This window comes from Struthio camelus, chromosome 6 (genome assembly GCF_040807025.1).
Source record: "Struthio camelus isolate bStrCam1 chromosome 6, bStrCam1.hap1, whole genome shotgun sequence".
Lineage (NCBI taxonomy): Eukaryota > Metazoa > Chordata > Aves > Struthioniformes > Struthionidae > Struthio > Struthio camelus.
The window spans coordinates 46480789-46503834 of record NC_090947.1 but is presented as its reverse complement, the minus strand read 5'-3'; the positions used below and the strand labels follow the sequence as shown (position 1 = coordinate 46503834).

The window sequence follows — 23046 nt, the reverse complement described above, 5'->3', positions numbered from 1 at the left end:
ATGTAACATACTAAATACTGTCCACCTACTACAGAAATGCATCAGTATTCTTAAAAAACATAAATAAAAGGTCTTTCATCGTGATCATCTTTTTCATTGCCTTTTCTGGAACCTGATGATATATGACAGAAAGTATACACACTCTTTTATGCCAAATACAATTTTACTAGAAGTTACGCGTTCTAACATTTATCATATTATACTGTCCAAGTACTGTTTGGATAGATTTGATGATATGTAGAGACTCCTTTATTATTTAAAATCCTGAAAGTTTTCACATATGTACATTAAATATGACCTACAAATGAAGATGGGGAAAACAGGCCTGTCTTCATCATCATATCTGTATCAGAAATGCTAAAAGAAATACGATTCTCAATAAACGCTGAAGTTCAGGTCTTCTCTATATCCGATGATTCTATCCATGTATTAGTAGTAGTTACCTGTCATAACATCACAAAAACAAAAGACGTAAAATCAATGCATTGCAGCTGGAAAGATATACATTACTTAAAAGAAAAATTTTCAACAAATAGACAAGGACAGGATACAGCTGATGTCTGGTCAATTCAAAACTATGGAAACTGACATCCAGAATTCTCACTTTTCTGGCCTCTTTTAATGGAATAATAAGAGTTAAAAAAGGGAATCAGGCCCTCTCTTAGAACAGACTGTAGAAACTTACAAAATTGTGAGAAATATAAAGGAAGACACACCACTTAATTTCTCTGAAATATTACCAGTGGTGTTATTAGCCAAATTAACATTCTCCATTAACAAGTCTCGATTCTGTTAGTCCAGTTTCAGTGCATGAGAATCATCTAGTTCCACATTAGAATATGGAAATTAAAGAAGCTAAAGAAATAAAAATTAAAGAATCAGTTGTTAAAGAGCCTATCTACAATAAGTATATTTTAGTACACAAGGTATTCAGCCAATGAACTGCTGATTAATCACAACATGACAACAAAACTAAACTAAACAGAAGGAAGAAGTTGTCTTTGAGATCCTTACAAACACTTCTGTAACAGAGAACAAACCAGTTATTACACACAAAGCCTTGGAAAAATTAGTTTTCAACAAACACAAAGATTTCAAAAAATACTGAATATTGAGATGAATGTCCTTTCTGAAGTCAGTAAGGAGTTTTCAGGAGGATTTAATAGTGTAGTCCATGAGTAACTAAACCCTGGACCTGAACTTTCAAAGGTAAAAAACACGAATGGAGCTCAGAATATTTTATAGCATTTAATTTGGATGTCCACACTGCTAGTTGTTCAAAGTGCTGGCCTTGTCCTTTTATTTTCTATTTCACAGTTCATAGGTTTTGTTTTTAACACAATCCTTCAGAGAACCCTCAAGAAGTGCATCTTGTACACCACATTTTTCACAAAGAGCATGGTACCTAGGTCAGGAGAAAAAGAAGGTAAGTTCCCTCTATTTGTGAAAAAACATATTATGCCTAAAGTCCTGATTCTGCCCTGATGCAGGGCTGGAGAGAGCTGCAAGTAAGAAAGAGACCTGTCAGTTTAGCAAGAGATACTTAACCAATCAGATATCACCAAGAAGAGGTATACAAATTAACAGAAAAAAAAAAAAAAATCAGGCACCAAAGAAACTAGGAGAGAAAAAAAAAAAAAAAAGGAGAGAACTCATATCACCACTGAGAATTGTACTGATCACTTTTTGCTTACCTATGCCGTTATAGGAAGAACAGATTCAGGAATGTTTAAACAAATCTTCCATTCCAGACCTTTCTCCATCAATGTCCCCAAAGCAGTCATAAACAACTGCATTTACACTGGGGAAAGAGACCCAACAACAAAAGGATCTACTCGATAGCTAGTAGTTCTGATAGAGGGTTTAAGTTCTGGAAAAAAAAACATTACTTTCATCATGGTGACTGCTTAAATTATTAGTTCCTGATTAGCAGGGTGCAATTTAAGGACTTTCTGGCTTCACTCAGCCTGTTCAGAATAAAAAAGGTCTATGCTACAATACCAGCTCAAGGCAATCAAAGTCTGCTTAAGAGAGATCTACAATTCTTAAAACTATGATTTGTACTTCATTCTGCCTTCCTTTTTAGTTTAAAATTGTTTTTCCTCACTTATTTTTAAATATCAGAACCTCTCTGTCGTCAGAGGCCTAGCAGAGACAGAGTCAGGAAACTATTTACATCGGCTCCCTATCTAAGATTATGAGAAATACTGAACCTGACCTAATATCACCAAGCATTTAAATAAACAGAAACTATAATATACATTCCCTAGAACGGACATCTCCTGAGCTTTGGGTTTTATATCATATATGCTTTGTGATTGTAAAAGTAATGAATTTTGGCTTATAATTCTTTAAAATAATATAGTTTTTTCCTCTAATGACTAATTTAGAAGAAAAATCTGTGAAAAGATTTGCTCCAGACTCTCTAAATATAGGTGCTACTACTGAAGCATCATCATATATGATCAAGTGATATCAGACCTGATATTTATGATATTTCCTAAACAAAAAGATGTAGGTTAATGTGAGGAGGGAGAGACATGAAGAAAATACTCTTCCTGAATTCACCAGACTGGCATTCGAAAGGTCCCAGCCACAAGACACAGACATCTCATGACAAATTTCTCTCTACAACAGTTAGTTATCTGTAGAATAAGGGGAACAGCACTACAAATAGAAGCAGGAAACCTTTCTCATAGAAAAACTGTTTTTAACCAGGATTTACTATTTCTTTGTTACGTTTGAAAGACGCGTCAAAACTTCTGTTCAGTCACAGAGCGCTCAAAGAGAGAAATACACGCACTTCTTTTGCTTCCTTGTGGAACATGAAGGAACCTTGCTCTTTTCCCTCCACCGCCTCCCAAATAAACAGAGTTTACATGTGTTCAGAAAAGAATGAAATGAAGGAACTGTCTGCACATCTTGTTTTGGTAACAGGCTCTTTCAAAGATTAGAGAAGCTGTTCCTCTCCCCCCACACCTTTTAAGGCACATTATCTCCTTTACCTACGAGTCCATTCATATTGTAGGCAAATATATATACTGCATTCCCTGCTTACAGGGATAATAAACCTTCACTCATACTGAAAAGAGGAGAAAAGCCTTTGAATGTATTTTATATGGTGAGGGACGGTAATGGTAATAGCAGGTAACGCAGCTGTAAGTCTCTTCGGTTGGCTCAAACAGTAAGTATTTTCCTTGTCTCCAACTAGACTCATCCTGGATCAAAACCCTAGCGGAGGCAGAATACAACAAACTAAAGGGGCTGTACACTTTTAGTCTGTATCTTGAGGCTTTCTTCAGAGACGGAAAGAGAAACATTACAGAAGCTAGCTGTACTACAGCAGGAAGCGCACTCCAACTAATTTAATCTTACTTTAAATGGCATATGCCTCCAAATACTACTTCAAGCTTTAAAAATTCTAATTATCAGATTCCAAAAGAAAAGCAAAACAACCCTAAGCATTTTTGCTAACAAATACTGTCCCCTGATAAACTCCTACGCTAGGACAACAAAGAAAATAATAGCCCCACTGCATTTATTGCAATCTGTTTTTTAAATAATGAGAACTATTTTGCTTGTCCACACAAATGTTTTAAATACCTTAGCTGAATGCACAACCCAAGCCAAGTTAGAAAATCTGCGTTATACAGTTATAGGATCTGGAGTTTCAGAATCTGAGAATGAAATTCTACAAACATTGCCAGAACAAAGTGATGAGGAAAAAAAGAGAAAACTTGCACACCGTTTAACTTTCCTCTTGTTTTGCCAACATAACTATACATTTTGTGTTATCCAGAATAAAGAGGCTTGATACAGAACGGAAATTTTAAAGCATACATCATTCTTATTCTTAAGATATAGGTAGGGGGTAATAAGGCACCATATAAAAGAAATCATGGACAATTCCATTAAAGATTTTCTCTCTTCAGAATGAAGGCCAGCTTCCCCACTGTGAATACAGTTCTTCTAGGATATATTCCAGTAAAGAACAGAAACGGTATGCAAGATGATTGCTTATTCAAACACGTTCAGTGCAGATACAAAAGCTGTCTATGACCTGGAAACAAAGTCTGTTTCAATTCCTCTCCCCTATAAAATGATTTGCAATAATGAAAGAGTACCGCTTCCAAAGGAATTCCTGTGTTCCAATATGTTAATGACACCCAAGGACAGACCTAACCAATAAAAGCTGTGAACTGGAAAGTAAACATAGTGAAATGCAGTATTCATTTGCAAGCTGCAAGTAAAAAAAAAAAAAAAAAAAAAAAAAGAAAAAAGTTCCCTTACAAATTTCTGAACACCTTGGTTACTTTACAGCAATGTTTAAATTCCATAAACAGTTGAACCGCACATTTAGGAAACAAACCAAACCAACAAACCAAATACTACAGCTTAGAAATGCTGGCTACAGTTAAACTAAGTGTTATTAAGAAAGCTTATCTGTACACACTGTGAAGCATTCTGGCATATATCCAGAAGTATTTCAGCTTCAGGGAAAGATTTTCTTCATATCCGTTTTGTGCTCTTCAAAAGAGAACTGATCAAACTGAACAGCACTATCGTGCATTTGCATTTCCTCATCCCTTGAAACAGATCCAGGATACAGAGTTTTGCCTTTTTTTTTTTTTTTTTTTTTAAAAAAAGAGATCTATATTAATAGGACATTTCCAAGTAATGTTTGCATCTTGCCTTTTCTAAGCATATTGCACTTCCTCTTCCTCCACAACTAAGCTTTACTAAAGTCAGTCACTCCTTTTAAGATTTCAGCTGTTGCAGCTGTTTGTTTTGGTAAACAAAGCATGACTGAAGAATACCATACCAACGCTTGCAAGGACAAAGTCAGCTTCAGTTTTAGATTTTATTAGTTCAGTTTTTTAAATTCTGCCCTAAAACCACCTTCTCACCTGCCCTCTACTCTTAACATCATCCATATTATTTCAGGTTTCTCTTCAAAATCTGTCCCTTGTTTTCTATCACTGACTTACTATCATGCTAGTAGGTCTTACCTCTAACTATTTGTGTGTTGAAATAGTCCCCAGTTTATTGCATTTTCACTATGCAAATAACTTATCTTTATGTATTTCTTTATTCTTACTTTATAAAATAAGTATATCCTTCATTCTGTAGTGCAACACAAAAAGTGTAATGCTATATGATGCCTTCAGTAACAACATACAGAATTAGAGACAAAAAAAAGTATATCCATTATTTAATCCACTGCCTACATTAGGCCAAAATTTTCAATTCTGGTTGAAAAAGAAAAAATAGCCACAGAAAATACAATAAATATTAACAGAAAGTAGTCTGGATGCACTTGGGAAAGGAATTATTCCACTTCTTTCAAGTTTTACATTTAAGTTGCTGAAAATTAAACTGTACTCCCAACAAACAAAGTTTGAAGCTTAATTTATGCCAGTTGGTGGATATTTTCCCCCATTGTTAATAGATTTGTCTGTGGACAATCCTGCGTTAATAGATTTACCATTTTCACAATCTCTACTCATCTATCCTACCTTGCTCCCGTAAACAAAACAAAAAATTGTTTTTCAGCCAGTTTCAGAAATACTTACGTTTATGTTGATCACTCTGACACCTCTCACAAAAATTTTACCGTATTTACTAACAGGAGTGTGCAAATGACTTATTTTTAACAAACTCTTACATCACAGTGTAAAAGGATCCTGGTAGTATGATGGGTTTATCCATCCAAAGCTTCCAAAGTATCCAAAGCTTCTCTCTCTGAGCTTTTCCTGGTCAGCTTTCTGGCCATCATCATCAATATGAAGCTCCAAGTCTCCTTAGCAGGAAGCTGACAATACATATCACACCTTCAGTCCAATAACCTCAATACCTCTCGCAGTGTCTCTCTCTCGAGTTTGGTTCTATCCAATTCTTTTGATATATGCTAAAAGGGTCTTAATGCTTGTTGCCACAATAACCAGAAGATAGTAGAGCCCTTCAAACTATTCCTAGAAAATCTTTGCTTAGATGCTACTCTTTTCATATACCTTTCCAAAATTCTTACAGCTTTAGGTTTCCTCCTCATGCCCCCCCACCCCCAAGTTATTCACAGTCCTCTTTATCTTGAATAAGTGTGTGTGTGTGTGTGTGTGTGTGTGTGTCTCTCTCTCTCTCTCTCTCCTATAGTCTGAAAAACCAACAAATATTTCCAGCAGGTTTTTTCCTTACTAAGGAAAAATGTTTTAATCAAAAAAGCTGGCAAAAAAGTGAAGATAGGAACAAGGAAATGAGGAAAAAAATGTTTAATATATATGGAAAGATATAGATAAATCTTACTTGTGATTTTAATATTACCACTTTGTATCTAAAGTTTTACAATATGGAAGGTGTTGCTTCTAATTTACAGAAAAAATAAGTACTAAAACATTAAGCAATCCTTCTCCCACGTGCAGTCACATAATAAACCAGCTGGGTTTAGAAACCAACACAACTGCATCTTGCCTACCCACAGCCAAGCTAAGTTTAATACCTGGCTACGTCAGGTACAGTGAAAAGCATAACTGCCACAAGAAAGAGATCAGCATGGACTGACACCCTCAAGGCTTATTTCCCTTCTTGCTTCAATGCCATTGCTTGCAAAACTGAGTCGCAAAACTGCTATCGCATACAGCTGCGCTAAACCTGGCGGGTGCAGCTGAAGTGACTACAAAAACCTCACGCTCCTGCTGCCAGCGTCAGAGGCAGAGTTCTGATGAGTCGGATTAAACAATCAGGATAAGCTTGTATGCTGGCACTCTCCCTTCCCCATTCCTCACCTACGTGTCATACTGCTAGTTTTATTCCCTTTTACAACTTGCTCTTAATCTTTCTTATATGATGACAGTAGTGGTGTCTATTAATTTGTGTCTTTATTTTGACTAATTTCATACTTCATCGTTGTTTAGATAAGAATAATTTACATCTGTCCCTAACTCATTTGTCAAATAGTTGAGGTTTGTCCTGCACAAAAAGACTACAGAATCTCATAAAAGCAACTTCTGCATTAAGCCCACCTAATCCAGCACTTTTAGTTCACATATGCTACAAACATATCCAGTTTTGACAGAGATTTCTTGCATGGAATCCAATACAACCTTCACACCAGTTGTAACAGTTCCCACCCCTACTGGGGGAGCATAACTCTATTTGTAGTACACACTGTCTAATTTCTGTCCGACTACTAGATCTCACGAGCCTCCACCTGCTAATTTAAAAGGTGATTTTTACTATCAGAACTCTCCAAGCAAGTGCTTATTAACCGAGGTCAACTCAGCGTTCTGCTGAGTGCACCGAATATATGAGGTGTCTTTGCTTTGCTGACATATGAAAACTCCTGGCCTTCATTCATTCTTGCAGTTCTTTTCAAAACTTTACCAAATTTTTTAAATACACATACCACATGTGGACTTGTTATCCAGGGGATGATATTAATAATGTCACATAAAGTAGTAAAACTCCTCAACACTCCTCTGCTTAAGCAATCAAAGACCATGTTAGCTGCTTACAAAATCAGATCCCCTACCCCAGCTCATGCTGAATCAGTCTGTGGCTGCCTCTGCCCCTTCCCCCCCCCCAAACCCCCATCACTTATCTTCTGGATACACAGGATATTTCATAAACTGCCTCAGAGCATGACGGGAAAGGGTGGAAAGTCCCTTGATTTAAGGATTTGCATAATCAGCTTTTTTAGAAGAGAGAGATTCTTAAACAAGATCAAGTTTATAAAATGGAAATGCTACCTTATGTGAAGAGTTGAGAGCATGGCCACCTAAGAATAGTTTACCCCACTCCTAGCCTTTTACAAGGTAAGTATTTCACTAACCAGTGAATCTCCCCTTGAAATCAAAGCAAAGGAAGAAAAAAATTCCTCCACGTTTTTGCTCGGTTTGTGATTCTCTCTTAAACTCAGCAATTTCCTTGCATGAAAATATTTTCCAATTATAGCTACTACCAATAACAGATACTAATATCAGTATCAAAAAGTTACTCCTTGTTTCACAAGGATTCATAACTTCTGTTCACATTCATAACTTTTGTTCTACTTTCCTTAAAGGTTTATGGCATGCATGTTTTATATACTGTACCTATTAGCGGGTTATTTTCAAAGAGGTACCCAGTTTATTACTTTTGGAGAGTCACAAAAAACTCATACTACATTGTATGTAACCACCTCAGCCAATGCTCACAAACTCCACATTTATCCGTTCCCCAAAGCTGTACTTTATGTTCAGTCTCCATATTTAAATGCTAAAAAAGTTAATATATATTTACAAAGAAGCAACAGGTGGAACATCTTAGTCATTCTACTATTTGCACAGAAATACTTAGGTACCTAACACCTCTGAACGTAGGATTTATTAAAATAATACTTTTTGAAAGATATCTTTAAGAAATGCATTTTCATATTTTCTAAGCATCCCAAGATTCAGTCCTAAGGCTTGGCAGAAGGCTTTGTTCAGTAGCAATGCTTCCATTGCCTATAGACACAGGCAGAATTAAATTCTTCACATGCAGGAAGTTCCACTATTTTTCTTTTCTGACAAAGTCAAGTTCCTCTAGCTCCACTGTATTTTTCAAACAGGACGAAAACCAAAAGAATCCTTAAAGCAGCAAGATGTTATTGATGCAGTAGAAATCATGATTATATAATAAGTGAAAATCTTTAAAAATGATTACATTTCAAGTTGTCAGTATTTAGTATTTTACAGCAAACAGAAGGCATGTTTCCAGATCTAAAAGACTTCTAGCTCTCAGGAATGAAAACAAACACCTGAAAATAAAAGAATGTGCTTTCTGCTTCTATTTTTCAAAGTGTAACTTCTGATGAGCTATGTTTGTTTCGTTATTATTCAAATGCATGAATGAAAATGATACAGATATGCTTAAGAAGTCTGCCCCTAAATTATATAATAAAAAGAGGAAATATCATATATGCCATTTACAATGAACTATATTTAGCCAAATTTAAACAAACTCACTGAAAACAGATACTATTAAAAGATTTTTCTACCCTAAGCCACTATATTTACCTTTTGCGCTCATTTCTCATGCATTAAGACTGATACAAAGATTACAAGCCATACTGCAGTTTGCATGTGTTGCTCACTCAGTATTTTAATTATTATTAAACTTACCTATGAGATACTCCACCTCCCCCTCACTTATCTGTGAGGGGGAGGTGGCACATGAAAGCTGTGCCAGTCTTCAAGATGAGACTGCAAGAGGATACTGGAGTTTCCAGTGTGCCACTTCTAGATAGGAGAACTATGCCCTGAAGCACTATTAAAATACAATGAAAAAGGTAAAAAATGAAAGACAAGGGAGCATGACAAAAATCTCCTCATTATTATATTAGCTATTAGAATGTGCTTTTACAGTAGCTTCTCCCCCCCCCCCCCCAAAATCTGGTTTTAGATTTGACTTCCTATATTTCATAGACGTATGTATTCTATCCTGCAATCACCTAGATTTCTGCTATGCTACCATTTTACCCTATTGCTGATTATTTTGGCAAGTGTCCCTAAGGTCTGCCACCACAGGGGAAAAGTAGGTCTCTGATTTGCTGCCCAAAAATTCTTGGTCAGACTGTTGTTCAAGTGCCAAATACTGCAGAAATGATGGCATATCAGTTTGAATTACTACTCCCCAGCTACTTGTTATTGTCCTCAAGAGCTGAAGAAACGGATTTTGCCCTAAAGCAGATGAAGAGCCCTCACAAAGTCAGGCATATTAACTTCAAATATCATGAGCACCCATTTAAACTAACCTGAATGATTCAACAACAATGTGGATGAAAAATCTTCAGGTGACTCACCTGTCTCTCTCTGCTTTGGGGATGAAGAGTACCAGCTCCAACTGAGGAGCTGTAAAATTTCAACGTCCACAGCTGTTTCTGCCACGAAACAATCTGACCACATACTAAGTGCAGGCAAATTTATTTTTTCTTCTTTCCACACTGCTGAGTCCCTCCAGAGAAAATATCAAGACTATAACTTACCATTTCTTTTATCATTCCTTCAGTTATAAAGATATGAAATACTTCTCATCCCTGCTGAATGTATCTAATTTATCCTAGCTATTTAGGCTCCTTTCTGAAACCACCCCCCCCAGCTCTTCTCATTTACCAGATACTGCCAAATTCCTCAAAGGATCAAAAGATCCGCTGTGCTCTCCAACTCTCGTCTCATTTAGACTAACTCCATTCTCACCAAGGCCGTTTTCTCCCTTAAATCTCCTCTTTAGCTTCCACAGAAGCACACTTCCCCTCTCTACCACTCCAGTGCCTTTTATTTCAGGATTCAATGAATCATCTTTCCTTTCCTCCAGCCTTGCAACACAGGAGGGATATATCACGCAACAAAAAGAGAAGTCTTTGCTCCAGGAGCAAGAAGTTAGGTGGGCGTGGCAAGAGCAGAATAACCAAGGGTGGATTGGAGCACTCCTTGCTGCTTGCCTTCAGCAACAATCCTCACCTCCGTAAAATAGGAGAACGCAACAAGTTGGCCCTCCTCCAAGTGGAAGATGACTATTTGGAAAGGCATGCTAGATAGCAATAAAGGTCATAGGGTTAAAAAAAAAAAAAGTCCCGAGGAAACACCAGAATGAGAATCCCAGCCAGCAATCCTAGGAAGCAGTGGATGTCACAGAGATATTTTGCGCAGAGGCAGGAGCGAGCAAAGGAACAGAAATAAACTATAATCATAGATTTCATTTTTTCTTCCTATTGTCATAATGGCCACTTTCATCCCATCCTTGCCTTTATCTTTCTCCATCCTACCTTGTTAAACATGGGAAGCGAGACAAACCTCTGCTTAACAATCAATTATGAAAGGGTCAAAACACTAGGCAAGAAAGAACTCATCCCTTTCCAGCTGGCAGAAAAAACACCCGACACGCAATATGCTAGTGGAAAATCATAAACCTAAAACGAGATGCAAACTAGGACAGAAATTGTCATTTCAGCCTTACTAGTATACAGAAAATGACAGGAAGACAAAAGTCATGCTAAATCTTGACCTAACTCTTACTAACCAAATCTTGTATTACTGAAGAGTTGTGTGCTTATATTGTGTGCTTACGTTATGACAGCACCCTCCTCTCCATGAAGCATGGAGATTAGGGACATGGAAAAAAAAAAAATGTATCTCCAATTTCCCAACTGTCCTGGATACAGCCCTAATTTCCAGATGCACATTAACAAGCTCCTTGTATAACACCACAGCCATTCACCCCAAATAGCCAAAAGAAACTGCAACGCAGAACGCATCCATCTCACGTTATACAGCCTGCAGTTCAAACAGCTTTGTAGGCAAAACAGTTTTCCTTCAACCAGCCATTCTGTATCGGTTTAAATCCAAACGCCCCTTCTTGATTCACAAAAAAATGAAGAATGGAATGAATAATGAACGACGAATGAAAGAATGATGAAAAATTATGAACTAAATGAAGATCTAACCAAGTAAAAAAGGGGAGAGAAAGCACATCGGTGTCTACATTAGCTGACCCAACATTTTAACACACAGAATCTCTGGACTATCCAGATATCGTGCAGTTTGTCAGTATATCCAATCACAAGAGATGTGGGTTCCCCTCCTACAGTTCACCAATTCCTTTAAAAAAAAAAAAAAAAAAGGCTCAACAGGCAGCGTTTGTGGTGTGTTCATGGTTCCTTTCTTTCTTGTGCTGTGGCACAGGGAAGAAAAAGGTGTCTCCTGGAGCCTGAGGAGCGATGTCTTCATCATACGAAAACTCTGAGCCCACTGACGTTTCATTCCATGTCTACATGGCAATGTAATTCCACAGCTAACTCAGAAACATTGCCTGGCATATTGGATTCATTACACTTCAAAACTCACATCAGCTCTCTCCTCCAGCTCAGCGTGCTGTTTTCATGTTCTCCTTCACAGGAGACTATGTCATTTTGCTGTTTGCTAAATGAAATTCAATGACAGTCGAATTACTCTCAATCTTTGGCAGAGGACTTTTTTTTTTTTTTTTTTTTTTTTTTTTTAAAGATGGTCAGTGCTTCCGCACGAGATAGCGTACACAATATTCATCCACTGTTCTTATCCAAGACAGACTTACTTGGCTTAACCAAAACTCAGTTTTGTTTATATTATTTCTATTCAGAAACCCCAGATAGAACAGGTAAGTTCTCCAATCACATGATGGGAGAGTAGCCAAGGGCTACGTTTCCTTCAGATGTCACTACTGAAAAGGCTATAAGGCTCACCCAGTGAGGTTGAATACTAATGACTTGAACAACCTCTCCAGGCTCACCTAATGTCATCAAAATGTGTAAGCTAAACAAACAAACTACTGCAACTGGAAAAGGCGAACAAATCTCTGCTTATTTATCGTGGCTTTGAGGCTACAGCTCAAATAGAGAAACAAAGAAATTAATACTTATTTCAACTGCATTAAAACTTCAGGGTGGGAAAGAGTTATCCCATGTAAAGGAATTTAATACTATAAAACACAAGAAAATTTTTAGCTTGAAGTTTTCTTGCAATAAACAAATAGCAAGGGGGATAAAATTACTAAATTTCACCTCTAACGTGCTTCCAAATACTACAGATATAACAAATCCTACATAAAGCTAGTTATATGCTTGTACAGACTAGCATGGAGTCTAGCTACCAAATTTAAGACATGCATTTGTAGCTCAGAACTTGCAAAGTAGCCACTGTAACATTTTACTTTTGTTCTTTTTTCAGCAGAAAGAACACCAAGCAAGCTCTTATCAGCCTCAAATTAAAAAAAAAAAGTATATTCTGGGATGAGGCTTAGCCAAAACGAGTAACATTTTGAGAATTTTACTGAAATACATTTTTCAGGTATTTTTTTTCCCCACTTATTCACAGAATTTTCTTTCCTTACAAAAAGCAAAAATGTCCTTTTTCTCTTTCTGTTTTACTAGTAATTTTCTGTGAACACCACAGGTCTCCCACTCTTTGTTTTAGACATCTATGTCCAAAAAAGTTCTGCATGTTCTGGCCCTTTTTTCCTCTCCATAGTACCTATCTTTAGAAATTATGGGACGGAGTGCTTCCTGTAACCCCCAATCACAAAATATCAGATCTTGACTGCCTGGGACTCTCAGCCACTCACTTTCACCAAAAAGCAAATACACCGTTCCATCCACACTCTACAGAGGACATGCTATATACTTCCTGTTTCACAGGCCTAAAAATAGAGATGAACATATCTATTAAGTAAATACTTTTGGAATTTTATTGTGACTTTTAAAATATATTACTCTCATTTCAAAATGATTCTGATATTTTCGTCATTAAGATACATAGCTTCTGGTCTCAACTACTAGAGGTAGAGTAGCATATGTGCAACAACAACTTGAAATATATCCATGATGACAGAAAGTAATCGCACTCATGAACGCTTTCATGGTTAGGGTAGAGCGCTACAAGAAAACTTTTGAAATATATACTTCAAATGAAATACAAACAGAATTATTTCCTTCAGAGAATGCAACTCCCTAAATGGATTTTTTAACAAACACAAAGAGCAACGACGCAACTCCTAAGTGACCATAAAACCAAAAAGAGGAAAAGAGGAGAAATACCAGGCTCAAACACACTGGGACAGGTATCCTCCCCCAGGGCATAGGCGCACAATTACACGCGCACACACGCAAAAGTATAAAGCAGTAACCTAAGCAGATAAAATCCCAAGTTTACTAATTTACTTTAACATTAACCTTCCTGAGGCTGTGTGGAAACTCTGACGTTTAAGTCACAGATCCTAGACGATACAGAAGGAATCAAAATATATCTTTAAATATCGCATCTTCTGCTCCCTCGGAGCATCTTAATTCCTCAGCATCTTTAAATACGTTACAGTTCACTACACCCTGCAACAAGGGCAGTAGTCTTATTTTACCGAAGACAGACAAAACACAGTCTGCTCACAGTCATAGTGGCCGAGTTGTTACAAGATGACCAAAGAGGGCAGTCTCATACTCCTGCTCCATGGTGCCAGCTGCGGTATCCAAACGCTCAGTAACCTGATTTAACTCACTAACCCGGCAGACGAACTTAGTTTTTAATGTGCTTACAGAGCAGCGCTGAGGGGGTCAGATGAGCAACAGAGCTGGCAGAAGAAAAAGAGCGCAGATACAGAAGGAAGGAGAACCACTCCTTTGAACCACAACAAACTGTTAGATTGGCTCAGCTATCTCCTGAAATCTCATCCACAGGAATGTGGCAAAGCAAAAATATTACCCTCCCTGCTTCCCATCTCAGCTCTTGGGATGCTATCTTTTTCTGTCTCTTATAAAATGCAAACCTTCTGTTTTTAATTACTTAATTATGCTATTTTACGTATAAGGCTTAGGCACTCCTCTGTAGTGAAACCCACAGGAAAACACTCTAACATCTATGTTTTTCCTATTTCTTTTTCCTTAAAGCACTTTCTATTATAAGGTATAATGCACTAGCACTAAGAGACCTTGTTAAAATGTTAAAATAAACTGTGTGAACATTTATGAAAGGTAGTATCAACCACAAAGTGCTTACAAGGCAGCCTCCAATTCTGTATCAGTTCAGCACGGGTGCACCCTCTTCACACCAGAAGCCGGTCGACATCAAGGAGATTACTCACATAAACTAGATACATGCTTTAGTTATTTCTCCTTGCCTGCAGTAAGTCCACAACAGAGCTCAAACTGGGGACAAGAACGTATGTGGAACACCCCAGAATTGACTCGCGAAGAAAAAATAAGGACTTGCCTATACAAGGTGTAAAGTGTTTCACAGTCACACCTTGCCTTGCTCTGCAGTAACTCCCCTTTGTAGACAAGATCTTACATGTTCTTACCAAAAATATTAAATATCTGGCAAGCCCATATTTATTAAAATTTTACAGTTGTTCTGTAGCTTTCAGTAATTAAAAAGCCAAGCACCACTAAGAACCCATAATGCAGACATTCCCTCCACAGGCAAGTGACCAAAAAAAAAGAGAAAAAGAAGAAAAAAATCACAACCAGCGATTTCCACTAGCAGTGGAAATGGAAACTTGTACCCTTAAAAAAAATTAGTTACTCATTAAAGTCTTAGAGCTCTCTAGATCTTCACAACAGTTTGCCAAGACAGTATGCACTGCCTCACTTTAAACTAGTTAATGGGATGTTAGCAAGTCCTACTTAAACCAAATGAACTAAGTTCACCAATTTATAAAGAGAATAGATGTAACATTAACAGACTGAAATTCGTAAGAACTCACTTAGTTCCAGTGCTGCTCAAAACCCTGTGGGCAGAGGTGAAAATGGCAAGCTATCACAATTCAGTTTTTCTCCTGGGTAAAAATATGGGCTGAAGAAGGAAAAAGGATTTTGTAAAGCTCTCTCTCACCAAAACAAGGCTCACTAAGGAGAAAAGTATTTGTTTTCCCTATTACCAAACAGGGTGAAAATAGGAGAAAAAAAACAGAAAGATCTAATTTCTACCAGTTAAGGGACACTGTCAGACTTCTAAGATGTCAGTTAGCCAGATTCCTTATGAAACAAAGCACCTGGGGAGAATAAAACTAATAAAATAAGGTCTCTCAAGTCACTCGTTTTCCCAGTGTGATCCAATATGTGCACCGATATGCTGGTGGTGCACACTACTGCAGAGGATGCCAGAGCCTTGCGAAAATCCTCCTTAACAAATCTTTCAGTATATCTGTCTGCTGAAGACTTTTACAAAGCTTTGAACTCTGGCAGAACAAAGTAACTTAATGTCATTTTTGCCCTCCATTTTTGCAGTGTCTTCCGGAATAAAGTGCAGGGTTATTGGTCACAGAAAAATAAATTGTTAAGTAGACCTTTTTGTCCAAGACATTCAAAATATGTCTTGTTCCTCTGAACAAATGTAAAACTATTTTTATAAAGTGCTCCAGTCGCTCACTGATCAACTTGCTGCAAAGTTACAGAAAAAATATCTGGTAACGTACCACATTATCACAGTGGCACAAATAATAGTTCAGACAGAACAAACAAAGAAAACCCTATGCACGCCAGCTCTGCATTCCCAGATTTTTAGTATGTAACTTGATTCTGAAAAAGTACATTCATTTGTAACGTTAGTACACACATGCTAAAAAAGCACACTATTCCCACTCCATTCTACTTCTGCCACCAACTATAATTTAAGGCCAAAGGGAAATTTCTCCTCAATTTCTTTCCACTGTTTCTTCAACTTTTAGAAGTAATTCTGTCAAAGACTCCATGCTAGTAGTGGGAAAGTGCTGAAAATTTTACTTTGTCACGGCAAAAGCATGTCTACAGTTTGTGGCGGTAACAGTCTTCCCTCTTCTCTTCAAACTTCCAATTTCTGGCAAAAATTTTAGAAAAATCCAGAAACTCAGCCCTTACTAAAGTAAAAAAAAAAAATCCCTTTTTGACCTCAATGGGAATTTAGCCCAGTATAAAACACTAAACTAAAACTCAACTATCAGCTCAACACAAAGGCATTTCTGGTGTAAACCACAAAAACAGTCCCCTTTCAAAATTCACATTAAAAGTATTTTGTTTTATCTTTCTGGTTAACATACACACACACACACACACACATACACCCCCACTCTCACTCTTGCTCTCTCTGTCTCCCCCCCCCACCTTTCCCCTCTCCTTCAATCTCATTCAATTTCAGAAAACAAATGTTATATTTTGCTTCTATTTATCTTTACTTTTCATAGTGTTCAAATCCTAACCTGTTAAGAGTATGGTCAGAAATGTACATTTGAAGGAAAGGACAATGCTATAGAAAGAAGTAGATCAGTTCCTTTGTAAACGGCTGAAACAAGAAAAGCACAATCTTCAGACTGCTCAAATTCTAACATTTTTCCAGATGAAACAAAGCTGAAGCAGTTTACCTCGTACTCCATGTTTTCCAGCAACTAAAGACTTCAGCTGTCTTAAGTGCAATAGCTCTGAATTTGACCTATTAACTACCAGCTTTTGACAAGTCACAGATATGTAATAAATGATACCTAATTAAGTACATGGCAGCACAGTTCCACTAAAAGCTAATACTATGTTTAAAGATGCAAAACTATCCTCAACTAAATAGGGCTACCCACAGTCTTAACTCCAGCCATATAGCTGCAGAGTTCACATTTACACACAAACATACACATCAAAACCTTTCTTTCGGGGCGTTTCCTGTCTGGCTAACAAGTTCCAGCTTTTTTCCTGCTGAATCCAAATTTAACCAAGATCTAGCCTTAAAAAGAAAAGTACCGCATGATATACACAACCCCAGTGCAATGCAGGAATCGTCTTAATGGTTTCTCTGTTTTTAAACCTACTCATTATCAAACATATGCAACATGCACCCTCTTGCCCTACATGTTTCTGAAACTGCGCTTCTTATGCTACTAGATACAAACAACAACAGGCATTGATATTCTTTGCTAATTCAATAAATATGTGTAAAAACGAATGACCCTTGCAAAGGAAGACAGAAGTTCAGCTAGAAGCCAGGCTCCTTAATATGCCCAATAGCGCTTTGCTATCTGAGTGAGAGGAACAACCAAAGTACTAGCTTGGATTAAGCCCCCCGCCTTCCCCCAAAAAGGCTCCTCACAAAATCTTCAGATTTTGTTACAAACATGCTAATTCTCTAAAATACGTTAATTATATATTTCTTTTAGCTAGATGACTCCCCAATAAAAAAGAACAAAAATCTCACATATTAAATTTATTTTAAACAAGTTACAACATCACTTGAAAATTCTGGCTTTTACCCATCTATCAGAACGTCTCATGCACAGGAAAAGGATGCCAGCCTGACGCGGGAACATGCAGGTGGGGGGGGGGATGGGAAGAAACAACTTTAAGGAGATTCAGCATTAAAGCTACAGACTTCAATCATGAACTCAGATATCATTATTGCAAGAAGAATTTGCCCATGTGGTCACTTGAGACTATTCATACAAGTCACTTCTACTCCATCAGTAAGACTATTCTGCTTCTCAGATCATTCATTCACCTCGCATGTTTTTCTTTGATAGGTTGGAATATGATGCATCCTTTTTAAAAAAGGATCTTAAATTTGAGTAATGCTTGGATGACTAATGAGAGTGCAAATCTGCTCTCGTTCTGATTTTGGCCTGGGATAATTCTACTATATATTCTGTGAAGTTTTTCCTTTTTTAATACCATCCTGTATTTTATAAATCTGAAACATGGAAATCTGCATATATAGATAACTCCTAAGTCCCAAGTTTAAGGCAACATCATGAATTTAAGGTGGCTGAAAAATACCATAAGCACAGGAGGTACAAAGCTACTGATAACGTATTTTGCATCTTTCTGTGCCTGTTATTTTTTAGGATCACTAAAACTGAAAGTTACAGTTAGTTTTCCAATTTTGTCTATTTTTAGATATAGCTGATTTTACCAAGGGACATGAGGAAGAACTAGATTACTTCTCAAGATCTCTTTCAGCCCTATTGTTAAATCAGCCCTTTGATCATCTGGACTGCCTGGGAAGTACTTCACCAGGTAGTGCTTCACCAAACAAATCACCATTCAGAGAATTCAAAAACACAACCTCTACACCTTTGCCACACGTTATTTGCGGGAAAAAGGTCAAATGTGCAAGTGAAATTTTTCACATCACATCTTTCCTCTAGGTTAAAAAAAAAAAAAAAAAGAATCAGTGAAGATCCACCCAACGACTTGTTGAGCATTGCCACCAACTTCTACAATATCAACATCCGTCCTTTGTTTGACCTCAGACAGCTAGGTGTCTGCTAACCACAATGCAAAGAACCACTTATTTACTGATTTCACTGATCTGATCCATGTTTAAGACCCAGCAAGAGTCTCAGGCTGAAAACATTCCATTGCTTACGTACTCTATGAGATTTAGTAAAGTTTTCTCTGTGAACATGTAAGAACTGGCATCCCATGCCACAGACACCAATGAGGAGACTCTTCAAAACTGTCAAGCTGGCTGACTGGTAAGGCTTTTCACCCAATAACCTAGCAGAACTTTTCTTTCAAACTGGCACCCTAGCTAAAAAACATTATTTCAGATCAAGAACAGAGAAGAAATTAAGTGAAATACTAAGCTGGAGTTGGCTCTGTGTCAGGAAATAAAAACATATTCCGGTAACTACTCCAAATCCCACAATGGAGAAATACCTCTAGCAGACACTTCCTGTTATCTTGTCTCTGCTTCCAGCTTCTTATGAGTATCACTTAGGCCCATGAATTTCTCCATACATTATATAGAGATGCCAAGCACTTACGTTGGTATCCTACCGCTTAGTGGAATTCTCTCCTATGAGCAAGATATTGCAGAGTTTAATATTCCAGTGCCAAAGTGTCTTTATGGATTTTGCTTATAGCTTAACGGATCCCCTCTCAATGCGGGGAAGGAAGGAAACAAAACCAGAATTCCCGAAACATAAACGGAGAAATAGAATATCAAAAAGTAAAAGTCATTACATTAACATCAATGACAATGGATATATTTCAAGATGCGGGAGTGACAAGGATGGATGAAAAAGGAGTCTATACAGTCAGGTATCATCTATTCAGTACAGAAGCCTGAAATAACTACAAGGCAAACTTTGCAGGATTAGTTCCTTTATGAAGATGAGAGACAGGGGGGAAAAAAGCAGCAGGACAGTTTAGCTGCGATAAGAAGGTCAAAGGTGGGGTATTTTGCTGAAGCACAAACTTGAATGCCAATATACTTATGTTCTAGTTGAGATTCTGCCACGCACTTTCCATACTTACATTGTCTCCATTCTACGTAAATGGAGAAGGTACATTCCACTGGACTCCTAAAGGTGTATGGTGAGACTAAATACAGAACAGAAAGCATCTCAAGATCTTTGCAGTGCATTTTACGCTTAGATAAATACATCTAATCAGGTAAGCATGCTAAAATATCCTTCTAAAATTTCCTAATTATAATGAGTATAAAAGGATTCAATCAGTCATCATAAATACTGAATGGGCAATTTTAAAAGGAGAGTAATTACAAATACCGTAAGAAGCATACACAGTAATAACAGGCCATGCAATAGACCTTTTGCATTAATCAGCAACTAATCCGTCTATTTATTTCGCTTTAGGACAAAATCAGAGAGTTTAAACTCCACCACAACAAAATGTTTTGGGGGTTTTTTTTGTTTTGTTTGTTTGTTTTACAGGGCACTTTTAAAACTAAAGTTAAATACAAAACCAAACACACTGTGAGGATCGCCCACTGTTCTAGTGGGGTTTTTTTTTCAGACTGATATTATATTATGTCTTAGTTATTACTATTCAGAAGTCAGCAAGTTTTCTAACAGCAGTGCCTCCTGTGCATGAACATGATTTTAAAATAAGGCTTTACGCATTTGTTAGGTCATATGTGTTTTTCCTTTTCCATTACCATAGCTTTGTGGCAAATAAACTTTCCAACCTTCATGTTAAGTCAAAGGAGCTAAAAGCAACCAAAAACCTAAGCTGACTTTTTTTTTGCCATTTTCTACAACACGTGAAGATGTAGCTCCTGATAGAGTTTTCAATACCAGCTTGTAATCAAAATAGCATCTTTACAGAAAAATCTTCAGTTTAAAAGCATTAATACAAACTGCAACTCACAGGTGTGTTTATGGGTGTCATTACAAACATCCAACAGACCAGACCGATGGCTTGCTGATTAATCTTTCATCTCCAAATAAAGGTTTAATCCTAACGACAGCGTGAAGTTCAGCTAAAGAAAAACAATACTGCTAAGAGTGCTTAGCTGTCCTCAAAATGATATACTTGGATCACAAAGTTGCTATGGCATCAACTTCAGGTCTGTGGTTAGACACACAAAATGTCTTTTCCCTACCAACCGTTATGGGAAGCTGAGCAACTTTGGCTACGAATCAAAAATATTTTGGCTCTATAGTAGATATAATTCATCATCATTTGGACATTCCAATGGTTAGCGAAACCAAGAAAGCAAGACAACTAGCACTTTAGAGGATCCATCTAAATGAAGCTCTAAATACATTTCCCTAGCAATTGCAAACAGAAATCATGTCCACACTTATTCACCTTCTTTACAAGTGTTACACAATATCATGACACTATTTTCCATCGCTTAGCTGTCACATCAGAACAACTGGGAAACCTTTGAATACGTTCATTTTTGGCAGCTGCATATCAAACTGCAGTGCTGGAGGAAACTGTGAAGGATGCAGGATACCACGTGTCTTTCCCTTACTTCCTGGTATTTTTAATTTTGTAACTATCAGGATATTTTTAAGCCACAGCTATCAAAAATATGAGCTGAGGTAGGCTTTTTGCAAACAGCTGATACACTGACATATACTGGATAATCCTGCAAGACTCTGAAGCAGTCTGGGTAAGTAAAACACATTTAACATACTCTAAGGCAGTACCTCTTGCAAATTGTTTCACATTCAGCAATCACAGAAGTCCAATGCAACCCTCAGCCCCAGACTGTTAGCTTTCCAGCTGTAAAGCAGCAGCAGTATTTGCTTCATCAATCAGAAAACACAACTTGAAAGCAGACCTTTAAAGTAGCTTTAAAGTAGAAGTGCCGCTTTCGCGTTGCCACAACGGGGGAAAAGCTGGATGGGTACAAAGCAGAAAACAGAGCAGGAGGGTACCAAATCAATATCACACTGAAAGTGATCTAAACCCTCTTTTTTATCCAGGCTCATCTCCACAGAAAGATGTCTCCATTACATTTTATTTTTGAGAACATTCATTTAGGACCAAGTTTGTTTGCAGCCAAATGAACGTACAAGTGTATATCTGGATGTGCATTATGAGACCATGGGCAAATCAATCATTAAAGTAAGACTACCGAGAGTGCAGAAAGCCTTATGAAGTATAAAATATATACTATTATGTTATATGATTAGTATTTCATCTATTAAGAGGCAAAACAAACTATCGTTGTATTATTTTATTTTAGAAGTCACAGCAGGCAACACTGAGAACCACAAAGGTAGGACTATTCTATTTTAGTAGTCAAGACAAGATCATTACAAACGGTTGCACACACGCAGCCCTCCCGATACTATCCGTTATTAAATCTAGAAAGGTAAATAACTGAACATATCTGCTCATTCCTACTCTGCCCAGAACATTTCAGGCGCATTTGGTTTCTTTTCTGACAACAGATCGGGACGCGTCACCCGACTTAATAATGCACATGTATCCTGGCCGTGCTAGTTAACTGTAAGTGCCGTACATGACTGAACAAACAAACAGCACGTTTCTTTTTCTTAGCTGGACCCTTCTTCAGCAACTACTACTAAAAATAAAGTAACCACAAAGAAAACAAGTCTTCCCCAAAGCAGGAATTTTTCCCTAATCAGGGGCCATGAAGTAATCGAAACCGTACCGCTCACCCCTGACTCCGCAGGGCGAGCGCGTGCGTCTGGGCGCGGGGGAAATCCTGCCCCGGCCGCGCCGGCAGGTCCAGGCCTCGCCCGCCCGCCGGGCCCCGCCGCGCCTCTCCGCGCTCCTCCCCTCCCTCCCTGCCCCCACCGCCGCCGCCGCCGCGCGGCCCAGGCCCCGCCGCCCCGCGCAGGGACGGCGGCGGCCGCGGGGGCAGCGCCGCCTCGGCCCCGGCCGCCGCCGCCTCGGCCGGCCCAGGCGGCCGCGCACCCGCCGCCAGAAAGTTTCACACGCGGCTCGCGCCGCGCCGCGCCGCGCCGCGCCGCGCAGCGCCCCGGCCCGCTCCAGCCCGGCCCGCACCCGCGGCGCAGAAGTTACCTGGGCTGGCGCCGGCCGGGGACTGCTCGGCGCGGCTCCTCCGCGGCGGCGCGGCGCGGCGGCGGGATGAGCTCACTGGGAGCGGGCGGCGGCGGCCCCGCCCCGCGCGCCCACGGCCGTCCCTCCGCGGCACCGGCTCCCGCGGGGCGGAGCGGGCCGCGCCGCAACCCCCGCCCAGGCTCCGCGCCGCCGCCGCCCCGCCACGCAGCCGCCCCACGGCCCCGCGCAGCCGCCCCGCCACAGCCCGGCACTACAACCCCTCACCTCGGCCTCTCGCAACCCCGCACCGCTGCCCCGCC

The 23046-nt window shown here is 38.8% G+C and overlaps 1 protein-coding gene across 10 annotated transcripts in view; it reads right to left on the bottom strand.

The window, feature by feature from the left end:
• Positions 1-22845, bottom strand: part of TANC1 (tetratricopeptide repeat, ankyrin repeat and coiled-coil containing 1) — a 114208-nt gene extending 91363 nt beyond the window's left edge. For 5 of the 10 annotated variants that reach the window (XM_068949464.1, XM_068949475.1, XM_068949466.1 and 2 more), the window contains exon 1: positions 9818-9935. In XM_068949464.1, the coding sequence (XP_068805565.1) occupies positions 9818-9920 (103 nt within the window). In that variant the 5' untranslated portion in view covers positions 9921-9935. Of the gene's footprint in view, positions 1-9817; positions 9936-19260; positions 19407-22747 lie in introns of those variants that run through there. The other 5 variants (XM_068949468.1, XM_068949474.1, XM_068949470.1 and 2 more) reach the window with 2 other exon arrangements.
• Between the last annotated feature and the right edge of the window lie 201 nt (positions 22846-23046).